The sequence below is a fragment of the Acinonyx jubatus genome, chromosome D2 (genome assembly GCF_027475565.1).
Source record: "Acinonyx jubatus isolate Ajub_Pintada_27869175 chromosome D2, VMU_Ajub_asm_v1.0, whole genome shotgun sequence".
In the NCBI taxonomy this organism is placed as follows: Eukaryota; Metazoa; Chordata; class Mammalia; order Carnivora; family Felidae; genus Acinonyx; species Acinonyx jubatus.
The window spans coordinates 60816073-60843540 of NC_069393.1; the positions used below are offsets into that span (position 1 = coordinate 60816073).

At 38.5% G+C, this 27468-nt stretch overlaps 1 protein-coding gene across 8 annotated transcripts in view; it reads right to left on the minus strand.

Moving 5' to 3' along the window:
* CFAP43 (cilia and flagella associated protein 43) overlaps window positions 1-27468 on the minus strand; it is a 129947-nt gene that overhangs the window by 65856 nt on the left and 36623 nt on the right. For 7 of the 8 annotated variants that reach the window (XM_053207397.1, XM_027063009.2, XM_027063010.2 and 4 more), the window contains 9 exons: window positions 20767-20834; window positions 18666-18797; window positions 15658-15774; window positions 12431-12511; window positions 9132-9280; window positions 6625-6728; window positions 2501-2641; window positions 1370-1542; window positions 192-341 (listed from right to left, as the gene is read on the minus strand). In XM_053207397.1, coding sequence (XP_053063372.1) covers window positions 192-341; window positions 1370-1542; window positions 2501-2641; window positions 6625-6728; window positions 9132-9280; window positions 12431-12511; window positions 15658-15774; window positions 18666-18797; window positions 20767-20834 — 1115 coding nt within the window. The remainder of the gene's footprint in view (window positions 1-191; window positions 342-1369; window positions 1543-2500; window positions 2642-6624; window positions 6729-9131; window positions 9281-12430; window positions 12512-15657; window positions 15775-18665; window positions 18798-20766; window positions 20835-27468) is intronic. The other variant, XM_053207396.1, reaches the window with a different exon arrangement.

Genomic DNA, 27468 nt, shown 5'->3' on the forward strand with positions numbered 1-27468 from the left:
ACTCAAACCCTCAGCATATAAAAACACCAGTAAAAATGTTAAAGCCAGTACTACAACCAGTGGTGAATAAGTTATGAGTTAATTGACCTAAGAAAGAAGTTCAATTCCTTCCTTGAGGGCTTTTGTTCCTTATATGAGATCAAGATAAACATCCCCAAGATTAAAAAAAAAAAAAAAAAAAGATTGTTTACCAAAGTGTGAACATCTCGGATACACAGAATTCCACCTTTAGCTATTGTTGTGAGCCACAATCCATGCGGAGACAGAGAGAGCATGCCAGGTCCGTAGTGCTTGCTTTGCACCTTTTGGTATGGCTTAAGAATGCAAATACCGCTATGTTCCTGCCAATCAAAGAACATGATTCCGTTATAGAAAAGAGCAGGAGAGTGGTACCTAAGGGTTTGCAGTTGTACATATACGGTCAGATTCAAATCTGCAAATGCTGTCCATGGAAGTGAACTGATACACCACTTTTCTTGCACCACATTTTCATCTGTTTGTAAATTAACATTTGTTCTAACCAGCTAAGAAAAGTCATGATGCGTTAGCTGCAATTAAAGATCCCAGCCTACACTGACAATATTTCTTTTTTACTGATCCTTTTCACACACACCCACACTCAAGACAATTAAATGAATCAGTATTCTCTCATGTACTCTCACCTCCAAGCCCCTACACATGCTGTGACTTTTGTCTGGAACGCCCTTGTCCACCCCATTCCCACCAGTCCTGTCCCCTCCCTACCTCAACAACCTCCACCTCCTGCCAAAATTGTACACAATATTTCTCCGTGTCTAAATATGACCTATTCTTCAAAGGCCAGTTCAGATATTACTTCCGTGATGTCTCATACCTTGCTGACAGTGGCTTCCCTGGGAGAGGAGGGCTTAGAGAGTAAGCGTGGTAGATAATCTGGGCCAGTGAGTGTACCAGGAGTGATATGATAGAGAGAGGTTTGAAAAGAGTGTGATACAAGGATGGCAAAAACAGTTTATCTGTTTTGTGCAATTTTGCTTATGGCTTAGGTGCAAAGTTCCATGGAAAACCATAGACCCTGGAGCCCCCCGACACCTGTGGAGTACATGCTCTAATGCTACACTGTTTTTAAACACACGAAGTCAATAGAGTTACCTGCATGTTTATGTGATGAGTAGGATGTGTGCAGCACAAGTATGACGTTGCTCAAATGTATTTATGATGGATTAACAAATAATGCTCATAATGTATCTGATTCGAGAAAATTATGTTAGTGTAATAAAGCCATTTGTTAACTGAACTATAATGTTAAAGCGTGGATCGTGTGTAATTAACACAACGTGTCAATCATGATCGCTAAGACAAATAATAGCACGCTTAAGTTTTGGCATACTTTTTCAGGAAGACGGTAGCTGCAGATGTATGGCACTTGGTTACAGAAGCCATATACTTGGTGACTCTGATAGTCCAACACGGCAGAGGACAGGGTATGTTCTATCTCATACAGGAACTTAGCAATGAGTTCATCTCTCAGCCTCCCTCGTTCATCAGCAAAGCTTGTAGAAACTGTAAGATGTGAGGAAGAAAGGAGATCATTTGCACCATACAGTGATTTTATTTTTTAATCATTATGAATAACTATGAAAAGCAAAATAAAAAATTCAAATGCTCAATTAATGTTGCAGAGGCTATTAGGAGACAAAAAATGATTTAAAACAACACAGATCCACTAGAACTACTCGAGTATTAAGTGACTGATAGTAAAATATCTTTTATAAGGCCTTGGTTAATTTAATCAATTAGGTAGAAACATATTAAAAGATACTCATGATGGTCTAGAGAGTCTTAATTAAGACACAAGAGTACTTTGAGGTTTTCAGCTCTCTCAGACTCTGTAATTATGTATTTACAAAATAGCTACCCAGATATATTTGTTATCTAAAACAAAGAGTGTCTATTTCATCAGGCTTCTTTATCTAAAAAGCTTTCTTTATAATTTCATCAGTGAAAGCTACTACACAGTAAGCTATCTGAATTTAACTATGTATATTTAAAGCTACAGAACAAAATGACATATCGATCTGACAAAAGCACCAGTTGATCCTGATCTTCTTCTCCGGGAAGAAGATACATTCGTATGAATGACAAGGACTTGAGGAAAGTCCACACTTCACATCATTTAGCAGGCACATCAGTTTCACTTTGTAAGATGTATAAAAGATGGCCATTTTACCTCTTTACATGTTAAGAGTGAAAAAATGCAATCATTAGAGAAAAGAAAGGAAGAAAGAATGGGGAGGGAGAAAGGGAGGGAGGGAGGAAGAAAAGAAAGGAAGGAAGGAAGGAAGGAAGGAAGGAAGGAAGGAAGGAAGGAAGGAAGGAAGAGAGGGAGGGAGGGAGGAGGGAGGGAGGGAGGGAGGGAGGGAGGAGGGAAGGGAGGAAGGAAGGAAGGAAGGAAAGAAGGAAAGAAGGCAAGCAAACAAGCTAAGCGACTACTCATCTGGGTTGCTTGATTTTTCTTTACCTTGTGGCAGTGTTGTAGGCAGAGTAAATATTTCCAATCTGCTTCTTCCTGTTTCCGGAAGTGGCGAAAGCACCATCACTTCTACTATGTCTGTTTCCAAAAGAGACACTGTGGATATTTGTAAAATGTCTTTGCCCACCTCTGAAAGCAAACAGAAATCATCGTAAGTCATCATTCGTAAGTTTAAAGAATCTTTTATCATCTCAAGTAAGGTATCACATTATAGGACTGCCTTCAGTAAGCCTTTAGATTTCAATTTATTTATTGCATTTTTAAAGTGGCCTTTATTTTTCTTTAAGTTAATTTATTTTGAAAGAGAGGGGGAGAAAGAGAGTGTGCACAAGCCGGGGAGGGGGGCAGAGAGAGAGGCAGAGAGAGAGAATCCACAGCATGCTTCGAGTGTATACCTAAAGTGATCTTTAAACATAAGTTATGGGGGGGTGGTGCTTGAGTGGCTCAGTCAGTAAGGGTCCCACTCTTGATTTTGGCTCAGGTCATGATCTCAGAGTTTGTGGGATCAAGCCCCATGTTGGGCTCTGTGCTCAGAGCCTGTTGTAGATTTTCTCTCTCTCCCTCTCTCTCTCTGCCCCTCCTCTGCTCATGCTCTCTCTCTCTCTCAAAATAAATAAATAAACTTAAAAACTATACAGAAGTGATGGGGACATTTTTGATGAACGATGAGGGATTCTCATGACTGGATATCTGGGTTGATAGATTCAAGCCAGCTCAGTTGGGCTGAGCTTCCTTCCCTGTCAGGGAAGCCTCTGGAGTTTGCCATGTACACCCCACTCAGCAGCACCTGCTTGCTCTGGCCCCTTCATTGTCCACTGTGGCCTGTTTGCCCACTCTTGGTATTGGATAAACTCTAGCATCAGTGTTCTCTGAATCTGTAGTCAAGATATTGTGGGTATGGTGGAAACACCGATGACTTTATGAGTTTGCTTCTCTGGAAATCGGGCCTCTGAAAGGTGGCATGCCTGGGACACATCTTCAGTTCTTTCCAGAGTCACTACTCCCTCTTTCCACAGAACAGGGGCTGTTCTGTATGTGTCCACTTTCTCAGGCCCCCAGGATCAGCCCCTCCCCTCAGGTGGTCAGTTGGTGGTCTTTCGTCTGACAACAAAGAAGACCAAAGACATCTGATACAAAGAGGACCTTAATATTCTTTAAAAAAAAAAGTTATGTATTTATTTTGAGAGAGAGACAGCATGAGAGCACGAGTAGGGGAGCGGCAGAGAGAAAGGGAGAGAGAGAATCCCAAGTAGGCTCTGCGCTGTCAACCCAGAGCCCAATATGGGGCCGGATCCACACACTGTGAGATCATGACCTCAGTCAAAATCAAGAGTCGGATGCTTAACGGACCGAACCATCCAGGTGCCCTGACCTTAATGTTCTTATTCAGGAGATATTTTTGTATCAATAAAATGCAATCCTTTACATCTCTGATTTTGAGCCCAGGTCACCAATCTCCTACTAGACCATGTGCTTTCAGGTCCTCATTTTATTTTCTTGTGTCTTTTATTGGTTTCTTCTAGTCAGCTCTCAAGACTACCCAATCTTCAGATTGCGACCTTGCTGCAGCCCTGCTTCCCCACCATAGCTGTCCAATTTTATTTTTCTGTTGCAAACTTCTTAAAACAGAAGTTGCTACTTATGGACTTCATTTTCTGACCACCACGCCCTCCCTAACCTCTTTGTCCCTCTATTCCAAGGCAGTAGCTCTCCCAGGAGTTACCCGCTGATGCGCCCATGCACAAGGGCTTCATCCCAGCCCTCACTGTGCTCAAGTTTCTGCCAGGCCACACCCTCATCAGCCTTCCTCTTTCAAGCTCTTTCTGGAGTGGGGACTCCCAGTGCTCTCATTACACTGGCCTGTCCTCAGTTGTCTTCATTGCCTCATCTTCCTCTGTCCACAACTGCAATGGAAGTTGCTTTTCCCATCACACTTTAACCAGATATGTTAAAAAATGGAACATTTAAGCAGGATGTGCATCCACTGCGAGGTGAGCCATAGGTCCTACCACAGTCCATGTCTTCGAATTTACATATTTAGCTTATCCATTTGGCCTCATTAAGCAATTGGTATTTACCTCTACTCTGTCTTCTTTTCTTTTTTAATTTTTTTAATGTTTATTTATTTTTGAGACAGAGAGAGACAGAGCATGAACGGGGGAGGGTCAGAGAGAGGGAGACACAAAATCTGAAGCAGGCTCCAGACTTTAAGCTGTCAGTACAGAGCCTGATATGGGGCTTGAACTCTATGAACCGTGATATCATGACCTGAGCCGAAGTTGGATGCTCAACCTCTGAGCCACCCAGGCACCCCTACTCTATCTTCCTAAGCCTTCCCATCAGCTTCCGCAATTTCAAGATCAGGAAGCTATCATTAAGACTTGAACTACAAATCTCCATTTCCAAACATTAGCTAAATATCCCCAAATAAAGAGCTTATTAGCTTCAAATCTACACAAATCTCGTCAGCTCACGCTATCCCTCAACCTCTCTAATTTCTTTTTTTTCTTGAGTTTTTGCTTCATTTGATGACATCATAAACTTCCACCATCCAGGCTAGAAATTTTGGAGTCGTGCTGATCCTCCCCTCTCACATTTGATGGAACACCAAAGTCCTGCCAATTTCCTCACTCAGAGCTGTCTCCTCCTTTCTCTTTCTATGACTGCTGCATGGTGTGTGCACTCTGGATAAGAGCATGAGCCTCAAGACAGACTTCCTGGATTTGGGTCCCGGCTCCACCACTATCCAATCGCATGACTCTGAATGAGTACTTCGCCTCACTGTGCCTCAATTGCCTCATCTGTAAATTGGGATAGTAATAGTCTCTACCCCATAAAAGTTGTCTGTAATGATTAAATCAATTAACACATGCCAAGTTCTTAGAACGCGATCATATGGCAAAGAATACCTCGATAAATGTCGGCTATTGTTATGACTACTGTCACCTCTTGCCTGGGCTACTAGACTTGTTCCCTAACTCCTCTTTTTTATTCCATTCTCTTGCCTTTCAGCTCCATCCTTCACACTTGTGGCAGAGTCATCCTCCAAAGTCAAATCATACCGGGCCCATCTTGAAAACCTCAGAGGATGTCCCAGACTCCTTGCAATGATATTCAAGACCCTCATCTTCTTCAGGACTTCATTGCCATGATCATCATCGAGTAAACTCTTCTGTTTACCTATTATACCAGACTGCTGGCCACTCCAAGTGCCTTTACTCCGACTTTTCTCCTGAGCTGGAATACTAATATACCCCATCCCCCACTACTTAAATCCTCAGAGAACTCTCCCCCAAACCTCTGCACCTCCTTATCTGGTCTCCACTCCTTTCCTCACACTTGGCAGAGTTAATTGCTTCTTCCTCTGAGACTACACAGCACTCTGGTTATTCCTCCACCACGAAATTGTCTCCTTGACCTTTTCATGCCCCCACTGACCTAGGTTCAGCATTTTAGACCTAGTAGGCACTCACTAATCTTAAAAAGTTAATGAATAAATTAAAAATGTGTTTGGGTAAAAATATACCAGAAAGGAAAGTATTAGTTCTTACTACTTATCACATAACTGCTACCTCACCTTCCAGGTCTGTGGTTTACCTGGGCATGTGTATGACATTACTGAAAAACCCAGATATCATTTTGTTTAAAGAGGAAATATTAAAGATGCATGTACTAAAACTTTCTTTAGCTATCTCTATTAAATAGAGATCAAGTATTTTAAAATATATTTCAAGGATAAACCAATGAAACTACTTTTTGTGATAACATTAGAAATATCTAGCATTATATATAATGTATATAATATACATACATATTATATATGTGTACAATATATGTATAATATATATAATGTCTAACATGAGAAATATCTAAATTAATTCATTAATTTAGTTAAGAAAGTTTATTTAGCTCAACTATGTGCCAAGCAGAGGTACCAAAAACCCTTTAAACGTGATGTGGGAATTCTCTTACATAACTTACAGCAGTTATTTAAATGTTTCCTTTATAGAAAATACACTAGAGCCCCATTTTCACAACCTTAAATTCTTTGGAATAAAGTGACCAGTATTTTCATTAATTAATTGCCAATTAATTAACATTCCATGTTGTACCTACGAATCCAAGGATCTGAAACAAGCTTGATGGATTGGCATTAATGATAAAGATGCATCCTTCTGATGTTCCAACTAATAGATATATCCCTCGCTGGTCATAACTAGGAAAGAAGAAATCTGAGGCTCAGATTTTGCTTGTTTTACCAGTAAGATGGTAAACAAACTTATTGACTGACAGTGTGGAAATACATTCAAAACCAGTCATTCTTATGGTTTGTGATTTTTAATATTATCCCATCTTATAAAAAGCCAAGTGATTACAGGTAAATACAATCATTACATTCTAGGTTAATGTTATTTCCAAACTGCAGCTTAAAAGCGCACAGTCGAGAAGATGCAGTGGTGTTTCATCATAAGTAAGTGAAATAGGACACCAGAGCTTTCTTGGTATTGCAAGTGGAAATAAGCAATTCTCAAACTAGTGATCACTGTGACATCTAGTGCCTGGCAGGAGGAGGAAGAATGTAGTGAAATGTTTCTGTAACTTCTTCAAATTAGAAAAATGGGAAAATAGAAATTATAATAAGAGAAAAGGATCTGAGAAAGAGGAGGCGGCAAAGGTATAAATGGAGTGAGGTTACAGCTCCTTACCCCCTGAGCTGTAGGGAGCCGTGAGCACAACAACGCAGCAGGTGGAAACCTGCCTCCTCCAGGCACTAGCTAGGCAATCCTTTAAAGCTTCTCTTAACTTCTCTGAGCCTAAATCCTCTCATTTGTGGAACAGGAACAAACATAATACCTTTCTGACTGCTGTAGTGAGGTTCACATTCACATACAATGTATGACAGCACCTCAAACTGTAAAGCAGGGCACCAATGTCACTTCTTATTAATACTATTCTGATAAATTAACAAAAGAAAGAACAATAACACACAAGTCTAAATCCAACGTCTCTATGCTGTCTTCTAAAAAGTATTACTTCAAAAGATTTGAAATCATCTAAATGCCCATCGATACACACTTTTGGAGCACCTGGGTGGCTCCCTTGGTTAAGTGACTCTTGATTTAGGCTCAGGTCATGATGTTACTGTTGTAAGATCGAGCCCCACATCAGGCTCTCCACTGGGCATGGAACCTGCTTAAGATTCTCTCTCTCCCTCTCCCTCTGCCCCTCCCCTGCTTGTGTGCTCTCTCTCTCTCTCTCAAAACAAAACAAAACCCCAAAGGACTCAGTCTTTAAAAATGATAGTATATTGGGTATTTACCCAAAAAATACAAAAACACTAATTCAAAGGGATACACACACCCCTAAATTTATTACAGCATTATCTATAATAGCCAAATTATGGAAGCAACCCAAGTGTCTATCAACTGATGAATGGATAAAGAAGATGTGGTGTATATGTATGTATGTATGTGTGTATATATATATAATGGAATATTACTCAGCCATAAAAAGAATGAAATTTTGCCATTTGCAACGACATGGATGGAGCTAGAGAGTATAATGCTAAGTGAAATAAGTCAGTCAGAGACAAATACCAAATGATTTCACTTATATGTGGAATTTAAGAAACAAAACAAATGGGTAAAGGAAAAGAGAGAGAGAGAGAGAGAGAGAGAGAGAGACAAACCAAGAAATAGACTGATGGTTACCGGAGGGGAGGTGGGGAGGTGGGGAGGGGGGGGGGAAATCAGTGAAACAGGTGAAGGGGATTAAGAGGACACTTACCATGATGAGCACTGAGTAATGTGTAGAACTGTTGAATCACTATATTGCACAACTGAAATGAATCTAACACTGTATGTTAACAATACTGGAATTAAAATTAAAAAGTTTTAAATGATGGTATATTTATATCATGGAATACTACGTACCATAAAACAGAATAAGGAAGGTCTTCATGTGTGAATAGAAAACATTGTCCAAAATATACCATTAAGTGGGAAAAAAAAATGAGGTATAGAACATTGTATACAGTTTGCTACCCATTAAAAGCAAAGGCGTTTAAATCAAAACTTGAAAAGAAATAAAAGCAAAGGCAGTGACTCTGGACCCCCACTACCTGGGTTCAAATCCTGACATTTGCTATTTACTACCTGTGCAATATTAAGCAAATTATTTAACACATTGTGCCTAATGTTCCTCCCCTGTAATGGAGACAATAAGAGTATCCATCTCATACAACAAAGCACGTACCACATTCTAAGTGCTTGATAATTATTTGTGTAATTAAAAGGAAGAACTTACTTGTGGGTTTTTTGTTTTTGTTTTTTTGTTTTGTTTGTTTGTTTGTTTTGCTTATTTATGGATAGAATATCTCTGGAAAGAAGACATGAGAAACTGGTAACAGGCTGCCTCCAGGGAGGACAACTGAGTGGGAACAAGAGTGGGAGCCTTTTCACGATGCACCCCTCTGTACTTTTTGAATAGTGACCTGAGTCAGTGTATTAATTTTTGAAACAAAACATGTAAAACTTAAAATTAAAAGAAATTATGGCTTCACTGTAATTCTCAACCGACAGTCCTAACAATGCTGCTGCCAGAAGCAGCAAGTACTTACAGGAGGTGCTGCACAGACCATTCGGAGGGAAAGACCTTGTAAACTGCCCGAGGGGTCTCAGGATCTCTGACATCCAGGAAATGGATGGAGCCCTCCTGGGTGCCCACAGCGGCAGAGAAGGAGGAGGGAGAGGAAGCCAGAACCGTCGCCTGTTTAAAATAACCCCAGAGTCTTAACTTCCCTGTGCCAGAACACAAAGCCTGCTCTACTACACATAAGAATCTACAGTTTACTTGAAAAGCCCTCAAAATGAGGACCTTGGCAAGTGTTGTATGATATTACAAATTACACATGCAGCATTCCTGAGCTAATAGATAGCATAAGTCACAGGAATCTGTACGTCTTATTCTTTAATCCTAAAGTTAGCATCACAAAAATATAAAGAGATTTCTTGAGCTTTAAACCATGGCTTCATTTATATCCCTAAAGGATTATGAAATGATTATACCAATAATAATAAAAAAATAAAATAAATTTAAAATACATTCCTAGCACTTTTGGACATCTTTCTGGAATGTTAGTGATTTTTTTTTTTTTTTAATCAGCATCCATCTGTTGGCTGATGGTAGATCCTGGGATGCTGGTATGATGGAGGAAGACTTAAGAAAATAACCATATCACTGCACCATATATTCAGTAACCAAAGACATGCATCGCAGATTCCTGCTTACCTCACAGTCATCTACAGAATATGAGGTCTAGGGGAGTAAATCTGCTTTCACGACGTTGAAGCAATCAGATTCATTCCTCTATAATTATACTTTGTAGGCTGTTTTGAATACGATCATAGAACGTTAGAAATAGAAAAGACTTTAGGAGATAATCATTTGGTAGAACAGAAAATGGAGGCCAAGAAAAATGTAGCAATTTGCTTCAGGATCCCATAGCTGGCGACAAAGATGAGAACTCATTAGAGTGTACAGTTGTCCAACCAAGCATGTCTTTATTTTATTTTTAAAGGTGAATTTTCCAAGGTTGAGTCTTTATAGTGGTATCTCAGTGTGAAACTGGAAACGAAATAGTGAGGGTTTTTCTTTTTTCCACTTTTTCAACTAAAAGTCTTTATGGGATCTGTGTGTGTGTGTGTGTGTGTGTGTGTTCTCAAAATAATCAGTTGAAATTATCATCCATTCCCAGGCAATAGTCGGCCAGGTTAAAAATATACAGCAATATCTGGAGGGGTCTTCTGTTCCTTAGCATCAAGGGAAGCTGCTAGTGTCCAGACATCCTCCCATCCCAGTGCTGGGCCGGGGTCTCTGCCTAAAATGTTCATGGGGAACACAGTCCCGGGCACAGGCAGGAGACCTGGCCTCAGTATTTCTGGGTCAGTGCACTTACCAATTCCCCACAAGGCAGCAGTATTGTTCAGGAAGGGGCAACCACCAGTTGTCCCCAGTGCAGGCTGAACCATATGAGTGTGCCATGCCTGGTTTGGAGTTCAGTGAACATTTGTCAAATTAACTGTGAAAGCTGTTTGAATGTCTCCCCTCTGGTTGGGCGAAGGAGAGATCTGGTACAGAAAGCGAGCCTTCTCACGGTGCCTCTATCTCTCTTTAGCCCAGAAGAACAAGGTAAGCCCTGATTAGAGAGACTCTCAGGTAGGTTGTTAACCATTTGTATGTCTCTCATTTGTAAAAGGAGATGTGATGAACTTGAAGATCTCTTCAAGCTCTAGTAATTCTAACAGAAATGAATACATATGAGCTCTTGTCACTAGAACATGCAGTCTACTCACATTTCAGTCTTTTAGGTAAGAATTTTTAGGTTTATTTGTTGGGGTGAGTTTTATATATCCCATTGAATTACGTGCCTTTGCATCTTATAATCCCTCTTAAGTGAGGTGTGGTGCTTCCTCTTGTCTTATAATTGAGATTTTAATTTTATAAAGGGGAAGGACTGTAACCTCCCTACCTACTATCAAGATCCATATCTTATCTAGAACTGTAGAATACATCAAATGATGATTTCAGGGAGAAATAGCATTGCCATTGTTTCTTGGTCCTTTTATGTTTTAGAAATGTTATTTTATGTAAAATGTACTATGAACAAAGCAGAAATACTGGGATCACCTTGTGGTGAGTGTTGTGAGCAATTGTGGTTTGCCACTCAGCATCCATACACCTTCCTTCTGGAAAATTTCTGGAATATCTATTGAGAAACCATCTCTCCTATTTTGGAGATTCAGTGAAACAGATCTGACTCCCATTTTCAAGGCTAAGCTTAAGTCAATTAGCATTTCTCATTCCTCTGTTCACAGTGACTAGTTCAGGGATGTTATTAAGACATTAGAAAATGGGGTGCGTGAGTGCCTCAGTGAGTTGAACAGCTGACTCTTGATTTCAGCTCAAGTCATGATCTCGCAGTTCATGAGATCAAGCCTCGCGTCAGGCTTGTGCTGACAGTGTGGAGCCTGCTTGGGATTCTCTCTCCCTCTCTCTTTGGCCCTCCCCTCTTATTTTCTCTCTATAACACAATAAATAAATAAATTAAAAAAAAAGACATTAGAAGACATTTAGCCTTGGGGAAAGGAGAAGCTTCTTTTCTCTTCCTCCTCCCACTGGAGGAGGCTTTCTTCCTTGATGGTCTGACACCCATGAGGCTGACACCTGTGGCATTTGGGTACCACTAAAAGACGCCTAGGGTGAAACTAAAGATATAGAGAAAAAACCAAGATCCTTGATAATATCATTTGAGTTGCTGGACGGAACCACATCTGAGGCTGGACAAGTTCTATACTTTATAGTCAATTAAGCCAACACCTCCCACTTCCTTAATTTCGGCTCAAGCTGGTTAGAGTAGCAATTTTCTTTCATTTCTAACTGACTTCCTTGAGGTTAGATGGGGCGATTTAACTAGTTATGGCCAAGGGCAGTGATTCATTTCTGAGTAAAAACACCTAAGTGCTACTTCAAGACCCTCAAACACTCCCTTCCCATACCATGGCATTGAGGAGTTATGAGTCAGCCTCCCTCAGCCTGGCTCCCTGAGAGAGAGACTGTGTGGAGCAGACACCCTGCCAAACCACAGGGAACTTACCGCGTGAGTGAGATATAAACCACTAGGACCTCAGAAACAATTGCCACCACAGACAATGTTGGTATACACCAATACCGTACCTTATATTCTACCTTCCGGGCTGCGGAATACACTTTATACACAGGAATTACTCTACATACAGAGGGTAAAAATGCCCTACTGGCATGTGTAACAAGTATTTCCATAGACTACTGACATGTAAATATGAAAACATAGATTAGATTAGATTTCAATATTTTAAGCCATTTCTAAGCCACACTTACTGGGGTATTCAGACAAATCCTGCTGGCACAAGTACCATCTTCTAAACACCAAACACAAACTTCCCCGGAATGTGTGAGTGTCTGTAAAAGAAAGAAAAATAAAACCCTAAACAGAAAACAAGACTCTGTTATAGAATCATATTCTAAATCCCTTTTTAGTAGGTCAATAACTTGACTTACTATAATACTTCATTTTACTTGTATGGATTATGATGACAATCACAACACCAGTACTTCTGATTTAAACAAAAATTAAATTATCTTTAATACAATTTAAGTAACACATAGTAACTATTTAGGATCAGAAACGTGAAATCAAAAATTTTTTTCCATGTAACATAATCACTTAGAAATTCAACAGGATTATCGCTTAATGAGTAAAGCTAGAAACAAGAAATTATACATTTTTTAAACTAATAGATTTTGCTTTTAAGACCAGTTTCAGTACTATAGAAATTTTGAGCAGGAAGTACAAAGTTGCCCTTACCCTCCCCCCACCAGATACATAAAATTGCCTCTATTATTATCTTGCCTTCAGTGTAGTACATTTGTTACAATTGAGGAGCCAACATTGATACATTATTATTGACTAAAGCCCATAGTCCCTATTAGGGTTCTCTCTGTGTCATACATCCTACAGGCTTTAACAAATGTATATGTATCCGCCATCACAGTGTCATACAGAATAGTTTCACTGCTCTAAAAATTCGCTGTGTTCCACCTCCATCTTTCCCTCCCTCCTTCCCACTGAGTCCCTGGAAGCCCCTGATCTTTTTACTGTCTCCATAGTTTTTCTTTTTCCCAAACATCACATAGAATGAATCATATAGCTTTTTCCCAAATTGGCTTCTTTCACTTCACATTATGCATTTAAGCCTCTTCTATATCCTTTCACAATTTAATAGCTCATTTATTCTTAGTGCTGGATAATATTCCATTGAATGGATATATCACAGTTTGTTTATTCATTCACCTACCGGGGGATATCTTGGTTACTTCCACGTTTTGGCAATTATGAATAAACTTGCTATAAACATTCATGTATAGGTTTTTGTGTGGGCACACGTTTTCAACTACCAAGAGGCCCAGTTTTCAAATTGGTTTTCAAATACCAAGAGGCCCAGTTGCTGAATCATAAGGTAAGAGAGTGTTTAGCTTTGTGAGAAAGGGCCAAACTTGCAAAGTTGCTATACCATTTTGATTCCTATAGGCAATGAGTAATTGCTTCTGTTGCTGCAATATCCTCGCTAGCACTTGGTATTGTCCACGTTTTAGATTTTAGACATTCTAATAGGTGTGTGTTGTCATCTCATTGCTTTAATTTGCAATTCTCTAAATGATGACTAATGTTGAACATCTTTTCATATACTTATTTGCTATCTGTATATTTTCTGTGGTAAAGTATTCCAATGTGTTGCTCATTTTTTTACTGGAGTTGATTATTTTCTTAGTGTTGAGCTATAAGAATGCTTTGCACATTTTGGAAACCAGTCCATTATCAGATACATGTTTTACAAAGATTTTTCTCCCTGTCTGTGGCTTGTCTTTACTTTCTTTTAATATTGTCTTTCCTAGTGTATCAGCCTTTGATTTTAATGAAGTCCAACGTATCAGTTTTTCCTTTCATGGATTATGTTTTGTATTGTGTTGAAAAAGTCACTGCCAAACTCCTATGCTATTTTACGGGAATTTATAGTTTTTTATTTTACATTTAGGTCCAGTGTGAGTTAATTTTTTTGGAAGGTGTAAAGTCTGTGACTCAATGGTGATGATAATGATGATGATGACAACGATGATGATTTTGTATGTGGATGTCCAGTTGTTCCTGCACCATTTGGTTAAAAGACTGTCCCTTCTCAGTTGAATTGTTTTTGCTCCTTTGTCAAAGGTCAGTCAACTATATTTGTATGGATCTATTTCTAGGTCCTCTTTTCTGTTCCATTCATCTATTTGTCCAGTTGTTCACCAATACCATACTGTCTTGATTACTGTAGCTTTAAAATAAATCTTGAAAATTGGGTGGTGTTGGTCATACATTTTTTTCTTCAATATTGTATTTGCAATTCTGAATCTTTGCTTCTCCATATAAACTTCAGAATCAGTTTATTGATATCCACAAAATAACTTGCTGGGATTTTGATTGGGATTGCATTGAATCTTACCACATACTAGACTATGGTGGGCGCTGATAAGTTAAGTTTGGAAAGTTTGGAAAGAACTGATACCTTAACGATTTTGAGTCTTCTTATCCATGTGCATGGAATATTTGTCCATTTATTTAGATCTTGTTTGATTTCATTCAAAGGAGTTTTGTAACTTTTCTCATATAGATCTTGTACATACTTTTGCTAGAACTCCCAAAATTTTAATGGATTTGTTGATAAACCATATGAAAAATGAAATGTTTCTTGGGATCAATAAAAAGTAAACAGTTAAACACCAGGAAGAAAACAGTTTCTTTCCAAAATGTAGCAGTTGGGTTTTTTTCCTAAGTAAGTCAAATTCATATTTTGTGCATGGCAAGTATTTCATTTCCATCCTCAGAGGGTCTATGCTACTCTGACAAAGGGTAAATACTACTAGTTTAATGAGTGTTAATAACTCATGAGCGATGAATCTGTTTAAAGCTCTGGCTTGGAAAACCTGGGTGATGAATATGAACAGGATGGCTCCTCAGATTTTACATTTATTTATTTCTTAAAAAAACTTTTTTTCAACATTTATTTATTTTTGGGACAGAGAGAGACAGAGCATGAACGGGGGAGGGGCAGAGAGAGAGGGAGACACAGAATCGGAAACAGGCTCCAGGTTCTGAGCCATCAGCCCAGAGCCCGACGCGGGGCTCGAACTCACGGACCGCGAGATCGTGACCTGGCTGAAGTCGGACGCTTAACCGACTGCGCCACCCAGGCGCCCCAACATTTATTTATTTCTGAGAGACAGAGAGAGAGCATGAGTGGGGCCGAAGTCCTAGGCTTAACCAACTGAGCCACCCAGGCGCCCCGACTCTTCAGATTTTAATTGCTCTGGATGTTTTCAGAGACTTAATGTTATGAAGTCAAAATATAATGATGTCATTCTAACTGGGGAGGACATTCAGTGATGGAAGTGGTTGGCATTTCTACCACATCCTTAATACCCTCTGGCTCCTATTTGTATAAGGTTGCACATAAACTTCCAAAATCTTATCTTTAAATCCTACCATGAAATGCTAAAATATTCCTTACCATGCAGTATTCATTTCCAGGTGAGATAAAGTCAATTGCCTGAAATTTCCCATCACAAGCCTCTAGGACTCTATTAAAGGTTGGCTCCTCACCAAAAGTGTAAATATAAATGGATCCCTGTTAAATATACCAAAAAAAAAAAAAAAAAAAGAAAGAAAGAAAGAAAAGAAAAAGAAATATGATGTAATTGTTGTGTGCGCAGTTCAGCAACTATTTATTAAATGCTTACTATGAGCAAGGTACTGTGTGGCAATAGGTGAAGGGAAATTAGAGATCAACTCCAATAAGGCCTTGACCTTGAAGAGCTTAAAATCTAGATGTTTAATTTGTTTATTGATTGATTCATTCACTCACACGTCATTTAAAATAATCAACAAATAGGACTTTCTTCTTTTCTCCAATTCCAAGCATTTGTTTTTTAAGGTATAAAACATAACACTTCTTCCTGACTTCAAAAATATTTATACAAAAAATTTGTGAAATGTGGAAAACCAGAAAAATTGTTATGGTGAACGAGTAAGTCTTAATCACATACTAGACGGTGGTGGGCACTGATAAAAACTTTTAAATAAGCCTTTGTGGAAATTGTGGAGGTAGGGCTGAAGCTGTTACTTTATGACTTAATCGTTCTCAGCTGCCAAATTCACCTCTCAAAAAAAATCTATCCTGTAAGTTATGACTCTCTGCCAAGTAACTGTAATATGGTAGAGCCACTTAACTAGCAATAAGAAATCGGCTTTCAACTGAAGACAAGTTCTTCACATTTCCTTGAGTTAAACATGAATACTCCTGTTCATGTTGGTCTAAAAAATACAATTCTGTAGAGTCTAAATTTGATAGATACTTACTGATTTTAATTTTCATTCATTCCTTCAGCAAATATTGAATGGATACACTGGCCTGGCATGGCTCTGCATGCTGGGACGATAGCAGAGGACAAAACAGGCAAAAATTCCCTGCCCTCATGGAGCTTACATTCTGCTGGGGCATTCAGACAATAGACAAGGTATCTAAATAGGATATATTGTAAGTTAAACAGCAGTACTTGTAAGACTCAAAAATATAAAGCAGGGAAAGAAGGTAAGACATGATAAGAGAGTGAGATTTTCAACTGAGTAGCCAAGGAAGGCTTTATTGAGGTAATTTTAGAGAAAAGACTTGAAGGAAATGAGGAAAAAAAGGATTCATGTGCATTCTGTGGGAAGAGCATTCCAAACAGAGAGAACAGCCAGTGCAAAGACCGTGAAGGGGGAACATGCCTTGTGAGTTAAAGAAAACAGCATGATAGCCAGCATGACTGGAACAGGATGAACAAGAAGCAGAGCAGGGGGAGACAAGGCCCAGTGAGAACAGAACCCATATCATGAAGAGCCTTGTAAAGCACAGTGAGGATTTTGGCTCTTAGTCAGAAGAACATGGGAAATCACTGGAGGGTTCTGAAGAGTAAACACAACAGTTGTTCTCACTTTGGCTGCTATGTTGGGGATACAGTTTACTCTATCCTGTACTGAGAAAAGTGTATTAAGGTGTCCCATTGAGATTATGACTTTGCTTCTCCTTGTCATTTTGCCACATTTTGCTTTATATATTTTGGGACTATTTTATTTAGTACATATGTTTCTTTTTAATGTTTATGTATTCCTGGTGAATTTAACCTTTTACTATTCTTGAAATAAGTCCATTTGTCTTCAGTAATGATTTTTGCCTAATAAATATATCACTACTGGCTTTTTTGTTGTTGTTAATGTTTGCATGTTAGATCTTTTTCTGTCTTAATTTTACTTACTTTTAATTTTTAAATTTACTTTCAATGTTACTGTATTTTTAAAAACTTTTATTTACTTTCTAAATTTTTTTAATGTTTTTATTTATTTTTGAGACAGAGAAAGACAGAGCATGAGCAGGGGAGGGTTAGAGAGAGAGGGAGATACAGAATCCGAAGCAGGCTCCAGGCTCTGAGCTGTCAGCACAGAGCCCGACATGGGGTTCGAACTCACAAACTGTGAGATCATGATCTGAGCTGAAGTCAGACGCTTAACTGACTGAGCCACCAAGGCGCCCCTGTTATGTTATGTCTTTTATTGTTTCCTGTTCTCCATAGATATTTTAGGTTTGTCATTTATTTGTTAAAACTGTATTTATGAAAACATAGTTAGCATAATTGTTTTAACTTCAGATATTTACCAGAAAGTGAAATCTTTCCATATTTAAATTTAGGTTTCTTTTAGGTAGAAAATCATTGATCTTTTTTTGTAATCCATCTAAGGCCATTGCCTAAAAATATAAACTGCTGCTAATCTTGACTGTTGAGGGTCATTCCACTAATTAGGAGCCGTTCTAACAGTATAATTGAGGTAGACATTTGGTTTTATCCTGCATTTACTCCACTTCTCTCCTTCTCTTACAGAACCATCCATGACCCCAATCTCAATCCATGTTTGGTTGGAGTGACTCTACCCAGGGTTCAAGGGTAGGCATGTGACAGGCCTGATCAATGACAGCTTAGAATTCTCCTGGACATAGTAATTGCCACAGGGGTAGAGAGGTGACCCAAGTAAGTACAATGAGTCTAAATTCCAGGACATTTTTTCCCAGCTGATGCCTTTCCACTAGGGTCACCATGAAGGTAGAAATATAAACTGGAGTTGCAGGAGGCCCCCTTGAAATCTCAGGAAAGAGTCTGCACGGAAAAGGTGACAGCAGAGAGGAAACAGAGCCAAGATATGGCCACAAAACAAGGCCAGCAGCATCATGGGAGCCTCTGAATTCATGGGCTTGCCCTTTTAGTTACATGTACAAAAACAAACAAATGAACAGTAACAACAACAACAAAAAAAACCTTTTGGTATTTAGGCCTTTTAAGTTGGGTATTTTTTCATTTGTAACCTAAGGGGTCACGACTAGTAGAGTATCACTATGCAGCACTATGCTTGCCAGTCTTGGAGTGCAATGATAATAATAATAACAATATTTGAAAATTATACATCAAGAAATGCCATCTAGCATACCTTCTCTGTTTGAATCAGCAACATTTGGTAACTTGGAGAAAATATCATATGTTCCACAGGCTCTTCAACCTGAAGAAAATCCTCTATTTTGTAATGTAAATCTTTAATAATAAAAGAATACACAAAGCCATCCTAGACACCAAAAAACAATGAGATAAACACAGAAAATCAGCCTCAGTCAATGCATGTATACTTTTCATGTCAAATGAGCTAAAACATATTGGCTACCATCCACAGTTTATTTTGGAATCATCATCAACGTTTACATTATCTAGAATGCCCTCTTTATTTAGGCAACTTTTAACCATCTTTCCTGGCCTAGTGTCAATTTTATTTCTTTTGTGACACAAAATTTTGTGACCTAAAATTTTACTGATCTCCCCTTTCTTTGAACTCCTCTAGCATCTATCTTTTTTACCAAATTCTTCATTATACAGGAGGTGGGGCAAATGAAGCAGTTTATCGTATGGCTTATGTATAGCAGTCTCCTTACTTCAAGGAACACTAGCCTTAATGTAATTATTTAATCACTATTATGCGTATTTCTTTTCTCCCCTAAATGATTCAAAGGTAGGGCATGTGGTGTTTATTTCCTTTATAATCCTTCTTTCGAGTTCCTCTCACAGTGCTAGTACCCAGTAAAAATGGGTTGGTTGGTTGGTTGTAAACAGACTTAGGTTAATTTAACTATTCTCAAGACGAATTTGAGTTATTTTTACAGTAGTGAAGAGGCTTTGGACAAATTCACTCATCATTTCTAGATTAGATCCCACTATAACTAAAATAAATGGATTGGTGAGATGGCTGGATTCAGATACTTGAGACCTGGGGGATAAAACACGCAAGGTGTTTTCTCCAAACTCATCACCATTCTCCATAATTCATGGAGCAGATGCTCCCACCACTCTTTTAAACTAGTGGGTTTTTTTTTTAAGTTTATTTTAAAAATAATCTCTCTACCCAATGTGGGGCTTCAACTCACAACCCTGACATCAAGAGTCACAGGCTCTACTAACTGAGCCAGCCAGGTACCCCTAAACTAGGTTTTTAAAAATGCCAAGGATGGGCTTGAGAAGGACAGAGTCAGAAAAGGCTATAAATGCAGACTAAATGTAGGAGGTGAGGGAGTGGGAATAGTCTGTTGCAAGGTTGGTGGGGTGATTATCAACTGAGTGTAGGTGTATGAGCTCCAAACTGCTTCTCATTGATGGAGCTACATCTTTCACCCTGACATCCTTGCCTAACTACCCTCAGGGTCCTGGAAATGTGATCTCTGGCAATGGAAGAGACAAAGCTAACAGCGGTCTTGGGACATCAACCAGTAGAGCTGAGACTTTAGTGTAGGTTGGCTCCAAACCTTAGCACTAATTACAATACCACAGAAAAGCAATGTGGTCTGAGCCCTTTTCATACTTAACCGAGACTGTGTGCTCTAATAAATGATAGCAAAAACTCTGGAGTTTGACACACCTGGGTTCAAGCCTCAACTACCACATTTACTGGCTGGTGAACTCTGTAGGGCTTGGCTCCTTCCTCTGTATAAGGAGGATGTCAATAGTTCCTACTTGATAGGGTCATTACAAAAACCAGTAAGATAATACAAGGAAAGCACTTAGCATGACGCCTGGCACCAAATAAGCACCAAGTAAATGTAGGTCATTAATGCTAACTCTAATATGAACAATAACAATCTGATACATGTAAGCTAACTGGGTATGCACAAGAAGGTAAGCTGAAGCTTAGACAAAAGGTTCCATGTGTATCTGACAACCTAAGATGTTAAGTGCACAAACAGGCATGAAGTTGGGTGACAGATATTAATTAGGTGTTCTGGGGGACTTGGAGTTTTTAACTCTATTTTTGATTATTTGCAATAGTCTAGATACATGGCAGTTCATTATACTGTTCTACTTTTATATATATTTAAAACATTCTTCATATAAAAAGTTTTATAATAGCAAGCATCCAAAAAGGGAATAATTTTAATTAATAATCAGACAGAACCTGTTGTCCCAAATTATGCCTCATAATAGTAAGTGGCAACAAATGGAAGCTATATATACTCTTGAAAGCAATTAATTTTGAAGAAAAAATACATTACAATTCCAGAAATCAGCACGCCTCCCTTCTGATATGCCATGGTGACTGGATTAATCAGATGACATCCCTCTTTTGGCAAAGAAAAACAAGGTAAAACAGGTGACACATATTTAAAAGTGCAGTACAAAGCAATTAATTTCATTTTCTTTCCTAGTACTAGTCCTTTCTTTGTAATCCATACCAAAAGTCAGCTTTCTATCAGAATATGTGCTATAATGCCTCCCAAGCAATGAATCATAAAAGATGCTCAGCATTGATTACTAATGTAAATCACAGGAATTTTTTTAAAGTTCTGTATCATCAGGTCTGTGTAACTAACACTGCAGAATTATATAGCAAATGCACTTTCTTATTTTAGGGAAGCGTTGTCAGAGATTTTAAGATGCCAGGAAAAAACAAATAAAATGAAACCTAAGTTATTATCAAGCTGCATACTTAAGGTTTGTACATTTTATGGTATGTAAATTCATATCTCAGTAAATAAACAAAAAAGGATAAAAAGAAAGTAAAAAGAAAAATGTTCTATAGGAACAAATGTTATTAATAACATATTGCCCTCGGGGGGGAAAATAACAAAAGTGTATTACCTTTTATGTAGATAAACCATGACAACTATAAGATCAAAAGCTCGTACAGCATCCATCAAATTACCTTTTTACTGTTACATGCTTGGCATTTTGCCAGATGCTAAGAAGCATACTGCCCTTTCCTTCAAAGACTATTCACCTCCCCACAGTTCCTTCTTTTCCAATCCAGGTGCCCCTGGATCCGAGGTTCTTATGACTCCTGGCCTGGCCTAGGTACCTGATGCTTAGAGTCACCTTCTAGGATTATCCTTTTCTGAATTATGGCTAAACTAATCTTCCCATGCACAATTCCAATTAGGGTACATCACCAGTCAGGAGTTTTTGATGTCTGCCCACTGTCAGCTCAATTAAGTAGAAACACCTTAGCTGGACATTCAAGGTCAGACATGGTATACATGTCCGTTTGTTCCCCACTAGCCCTGTGTAACACTCAATACTTTCAGACAAACTGGACCACTTCTTGTATCACAACCTTCCCCAGTTTTCCTTGTCTATGCAGATACCATTGCCAGAAACTCCACCTACCCTCATCTCTGCTTGTGACAACCCAAACTTCAACGGCCATTTCAAATGTCACCTTCAAAATGACTTAACATGGCCTGTTTCCCTCATTTGAATTCACATAGCAATTTGTGAAATTTCTCTTTAATGAAATTATCTTAGTCTACCTGGATGTAATTGTCTACTTGTTTAATTCTCTTCAATAAAATAGAAATCTCTTAAGGGTAGATATTATAAAATCATATATTTGCCACTTATGTCACCTCTGAGGCACTTTGTGTGGTATCTTACACATTGTAGAGGCTAGGCAAATATTTATATGAAAGCATTTATAATATACCATGAAAATTATTAGGAATAGTATGCAAGAAGGAAATAGTGAACAATACAAGACTACGCATGATTAAGTCCTAAATTTTGTATAACATATTACAAATGTGACAACAGTTTGGAAATGAAGAACGTTGCTTTAGAGTTCATTTTAAAAGGGAGGGGCCAAGATTGTGGAACAGCATGGAAGTTTTTTGTGTGTCTTGCATCCATGAAATACAGCCAGACCGACACTAAGCCATCCTGCACACCTAGAAAACTGATTTGAGGATTAACACAACAATCTGCACAACCTGAACCACACAATTCAGTAGGAATTCACCCCAAAAGAAAAAGCACAAAGAAATGACAGCTAGGGATTTAACCAACACAGATACAAGCAAGATGTCTAAACCAGAATTTAGAATCATGATAATAAGAATACTAGTTGGAGTCGAAAGTAGATGAGAATCCTTTTCTGAGGAGATAAAAGAAGTAAAAACTAGTTAGGATGAAATAAAAAATGCTATAACTGAGCTGCAATCACGGATGGATGCCACGGAAGGAAGGATGGATGAGTCAGAACAGAGAATCAGCGATATAGAGGACAAACTTATGGAGAATAATGAAGCAGAAAAAAAAAGGGACATTAAAGCAAAAGATCATGATTTAAGAATTAGAGAAATCAGTGACTCATTAAAAAGTAACAGCATCAGAATCATAGGGGTCCCAGAAGAGGAAGAGAGAGAAACAGGGGTAGAAGGGTTATGTGAACAAATCATAGCAGAAAATTTTCCTAACCTGGGGAAAGACAGAGACATCAAAATCCAGGAAGCACAGAGGACCCCCATTAGATTCAACAAAAACCGACCATCAATAAGGCATATCATAGTCAAATTCACAAAATACTCAGGCAAGGAGAGAATCATGAAAGCAGCAAGGGAAAAAAAAGTCCCTAACATACAAGGGAAGACAGAGCAGGTTTGCAGTAGACCTATCCACAGAAACTTGGCAAGCCAGAAAGGAGTGGCAGGATATATTCATTTTGCTGAAGAGAAAAATATGCAACCAAGAATTCTTTATCCAGCAAGGCTGTCATTCAAAATAGAAAGAGAGATAAAAAGTTTCCCAGACAAACAAAAATTAAAGGAGTTTGTGACCACCAAACCAACCCTGCAAGAAATTTTAAGGGAGACTCTCTGAGGGGAGAAAAGATGAAAATATAAATACATACATACATACATACCATAAGCAACAAAGATTAGAAAGGACCAGAGTACACCACCAGAAACTCCAACTCTACAAGCATCATAATGGCAATAAATTCATGTCTTTCAGTCCTCACTCTAAATGTCAATGGACTGAATGCTCCAATCAAAAGACAAAGGGTAAGAGAATGGATAAGAAAACAAGATCCATCTACATGCTGTTTACAAGAGACCCACTTTAGACCTAAAGACACCTTCAGATTGAAAACAAGGGGATGGAGAAACCATCTATCATGCTAATGGTCACCAAGAGAAAGCCAGAGTAGCCATACTTATATCAGACAATCTAGACTTTAAAATAAAGACTGTATCAAGAGATGCAGAAGGGCATATATCATAATCAAGGGGTCTATCCACCAAGAAGACATAACACTTGTAAACATTTATGCGCCAAATGTATAAATCAATTAATCACAAAGAAACTCATTGATAGTAATACCATAAGAGTAGGAGACTTCGGGGTGCCTGGGTGGCTCAGTCGGTTAAGTGGCCGACTTCGGCTCAGGTCATGATCTCGCGGTCTGTGAGTTCGAGCCCCGTGTCGGGCTCTGTGCTGACAGCTCAGAGCATAGAGCCTGTTTCAGATTCTGTGACTCCTTCTCTCTGACCCTCCCCCATTCATGCTCTGACTCTGTCTCAAAAATAAATAAACGTTAAAAAAAAAATTAAAAAAAAAAGAGTATGAGACTTCAACACCCACTCAGAGCAATGGACAGATCGTCTAATCAAAAAATCAACAAGGAAACAATGGCTTTGAAGGACACACTGGACCAGATGGATTTAACATATATTCAGAACATTTCATCCTAAAACAGCAGAATACGCATTCTTCTCCAGTGCACATGGAACGTTCTCCAGAATAGACCATATACTGGGACACAAATCAGCCCTAAGCAAGTACAAAAAGATCAAGATCATACTGTGCATATTTTCAGACCACAATGCTATGAAATTCAAAATCAACCACAAGAAAAAATTGGAAAGGTAACACATACTTGGAGACAGAAGAACATCGTACTAAAGAATGAACGGGCTAACCAAGAAGTTAAAGAGGAAATTAAAAAGTATATGGAAGCCAATTAAAATGATAACATCACAACCCAAAACCTCCAGGATGCAGCAAAGGCGGTCATGAGAGGAAAGTATATAGCAATCCAGGCCTTCCTAAAGAAGGAAGAAATATCTCAGATACACAACCTAATCGTATACCTTAAGAAGCTGGAAAAAGAATAGCAAATAAAACCCAAAGCCAGCAGAAGTCAGGAAATAATAAAGATTAGAGCAGAAATTGATGCTATCAAAACCAAAAAAACAGTAGAACAGATCAATGAAACCAGAAGCTGGTTCTTTGACAGAATTAACAAAATTGATAAACCACTAGTCAGTTTGATCAAAAAGAAAAAGGAAAGGACCCAAATAAATAAAATGAAGAATGAAAGAGGAGAGATCACAACCAACACAGCAGAAATAAAAACAATAATAAGAGAATAGTATGAGCAATTATACACCAATAAAATGGGCAACCTGGAAGAAATGGACAAATTCCTAGAAACACATAAACTACCACAACTGAAACAGAAAGAAGGAGAAAATTTGAACAGACTCATAACCAGTAAGGAAATCGAATTAGTAATAAAAAATCTCCCAAAAAACAAGAGTTCAGGGCCAGATGGCTTTCCGGGGGAATTCTACCAAACATCTAAGGAAGAGTTAACATCTATTCCTTTGAAGCTGTTCCAAAAAATAGAAACGGAAGGAAAACTTCCAAACTCTTTCTATGAAGCCAACATTACCTTGATTCCAAAACCAGACACAGACCCCACTAAAAAGGAGAACTATAGACCTATTTCCCTGATGAACATGCATGCAAAAATTCTCAACAAGATATTAGCCAACCGTATCCAACAATACATTAAAAGAATTATTCACTATGACCAAGTGGGATTTATACCTGGGATGCAGGGCTGGTTCAATATCTGCAAAACAATTAACATGATTCATCACATCAATGAAAGAAAGGACAAGAACCATATGATCCTCTCAATAGATGCAGAGAAAGCATTTGACAAAATACAGCATCCTTTCTTGATAAAAACCCTCAAGAAAGTAGGGATAGAAGGAGCATACTCAAGATCATAAAAGCCATATATGAATGACCCAATGCCAATATCATCCTCAACGGAGAAAAACTGAGAGCTTTCCCCCTAAGGTCAGGAACAAGACAGGGATGTCCACTCTTGCCACTGTTATTCAACATAGTATTGTAGTCTTAGCCTCTGCAATCAGACAACACAAAGAAATAAAAGGCATCCAAGAGGAGGATGCCAGGAGGAGGTCAAACATTTACTCTTCACAGATGACATGATACTCTATATGGAAAACCCAAAATATTCCACCCAAAACTGCTAGAATTGATTCATGAATTCAGCAAAGTTTCAGGATATAAAATCAATGCACAGAAATCAGTTGCATTCCTATACACCAACAATGAAGCGACAGAAAGAGAAATAAAGGAATTGATCCCATTTACAGTGGCACAAAAAACCATAAAATACCTGGGAATAAATCTAACCAAAGAGGTGAAACATGTATACACTGAAAACTATAGAAAGCTTATGAAAGAAATTGAAGAAGACACAAAAAAAAAAAAAAAAAAAAAAAAAAAAAGGAAAAAGATTCCATGCTCCTGGATAGGAAGAACAAATATTGTTAAAATGTCAATACTACCTAAAGCAATCTACATATTCAATGCAATCCCTATCAAAATAGCACCAGCATTCTTCACAGAGCTAGAACAAATAATCCCAAAATTTGCATGGAACCAGAAAATACCCCGAATAGCCAAAGCAATCTTGATAAAGAAAACCAAAGCAGGAGGCATCACAATCCCAGACTTCAAGTTATACTACAAAGCTGTAATCATCAGGATAGTATGGTACTGGCACAAAAACAGACACTCAGATCAATGGAACAGAATAGAGAACCCAGAAATAGACCCACAAATGTATGGCCAACTAATCTTTGACAAAGCAGGAAAGAATATCCAATGGAATAAAGACAGTTTCTTCAGCAAGTGGTGCTGGGAAAACTGGACAGCGACATACAGAAGAATGAACCCGGACCACTTTCTTATATCATACACAAAAATAAATTCAAAAAGACCTAAATGTCAGACAGGAAGCCATCAAAATCCTCGAGGAGAAAACAGGCAAAAACCTCTTTGATCTTAGCCGCAGCAACTTCTTACTCAACACGTCTCTGGAGGCAAGGGAAACAAAAGCAAAAATGAACTACTGGGACCTCATCAAAATAAAAAGCTTCTGCACAGTGAAGGAAACAATCAGCAAAACTAAAAGGCAACCAACAGAATGGGAGAAAGAATTTGCAAACGACATATCAGATAAAGAGTTAGTATCCAAAATCTATAAAAAACTTATCAGACTCAACACCCAAAAAACAAATAATCCAGTGAAGAAATGGGCAAAAGACATGAATAGACACTTCTCCAAAGAAGACATCCAGATGGCCAACCGACACATGAAAAATGCTCATCACTCATCATCAGGGAAATACAAACCAAAACCACAATGAGATACCACCTCACACCTGTCAGAATGGCTAACATGAACAACTCAGGCAACAACAGATGTTGGCGAGGATGTGGAGAAAGAGGATCTCTTTTGCATTGTTGGTGGGAATGCAAGCTGGTGTAGCCACTTTGGAAAACAGTATGCAGTTTCCTCAAAAAATTAAAAACAGAACTACTCTACAACCCAGCAATTTCACTACTAGGTATTTATCCAAGGGATACAGGTAAAATGTTTCAAAGGGGAACATGCACCCCAATGTTTACAGGAGCACTATCAACAATAGCCAAAGTATGGAAAGAGTCCAAATGTCCATTGATGGATGAATGGTGGATGATGGATGAAAGAAAATGTGGTATATATATACAATGGAGTACTACTCGGCAATCAGAAAGAGTGAAATCTTGCCCTTTGCAACTACGTGGATGGAACTGGAGGTTATTATGCTAAG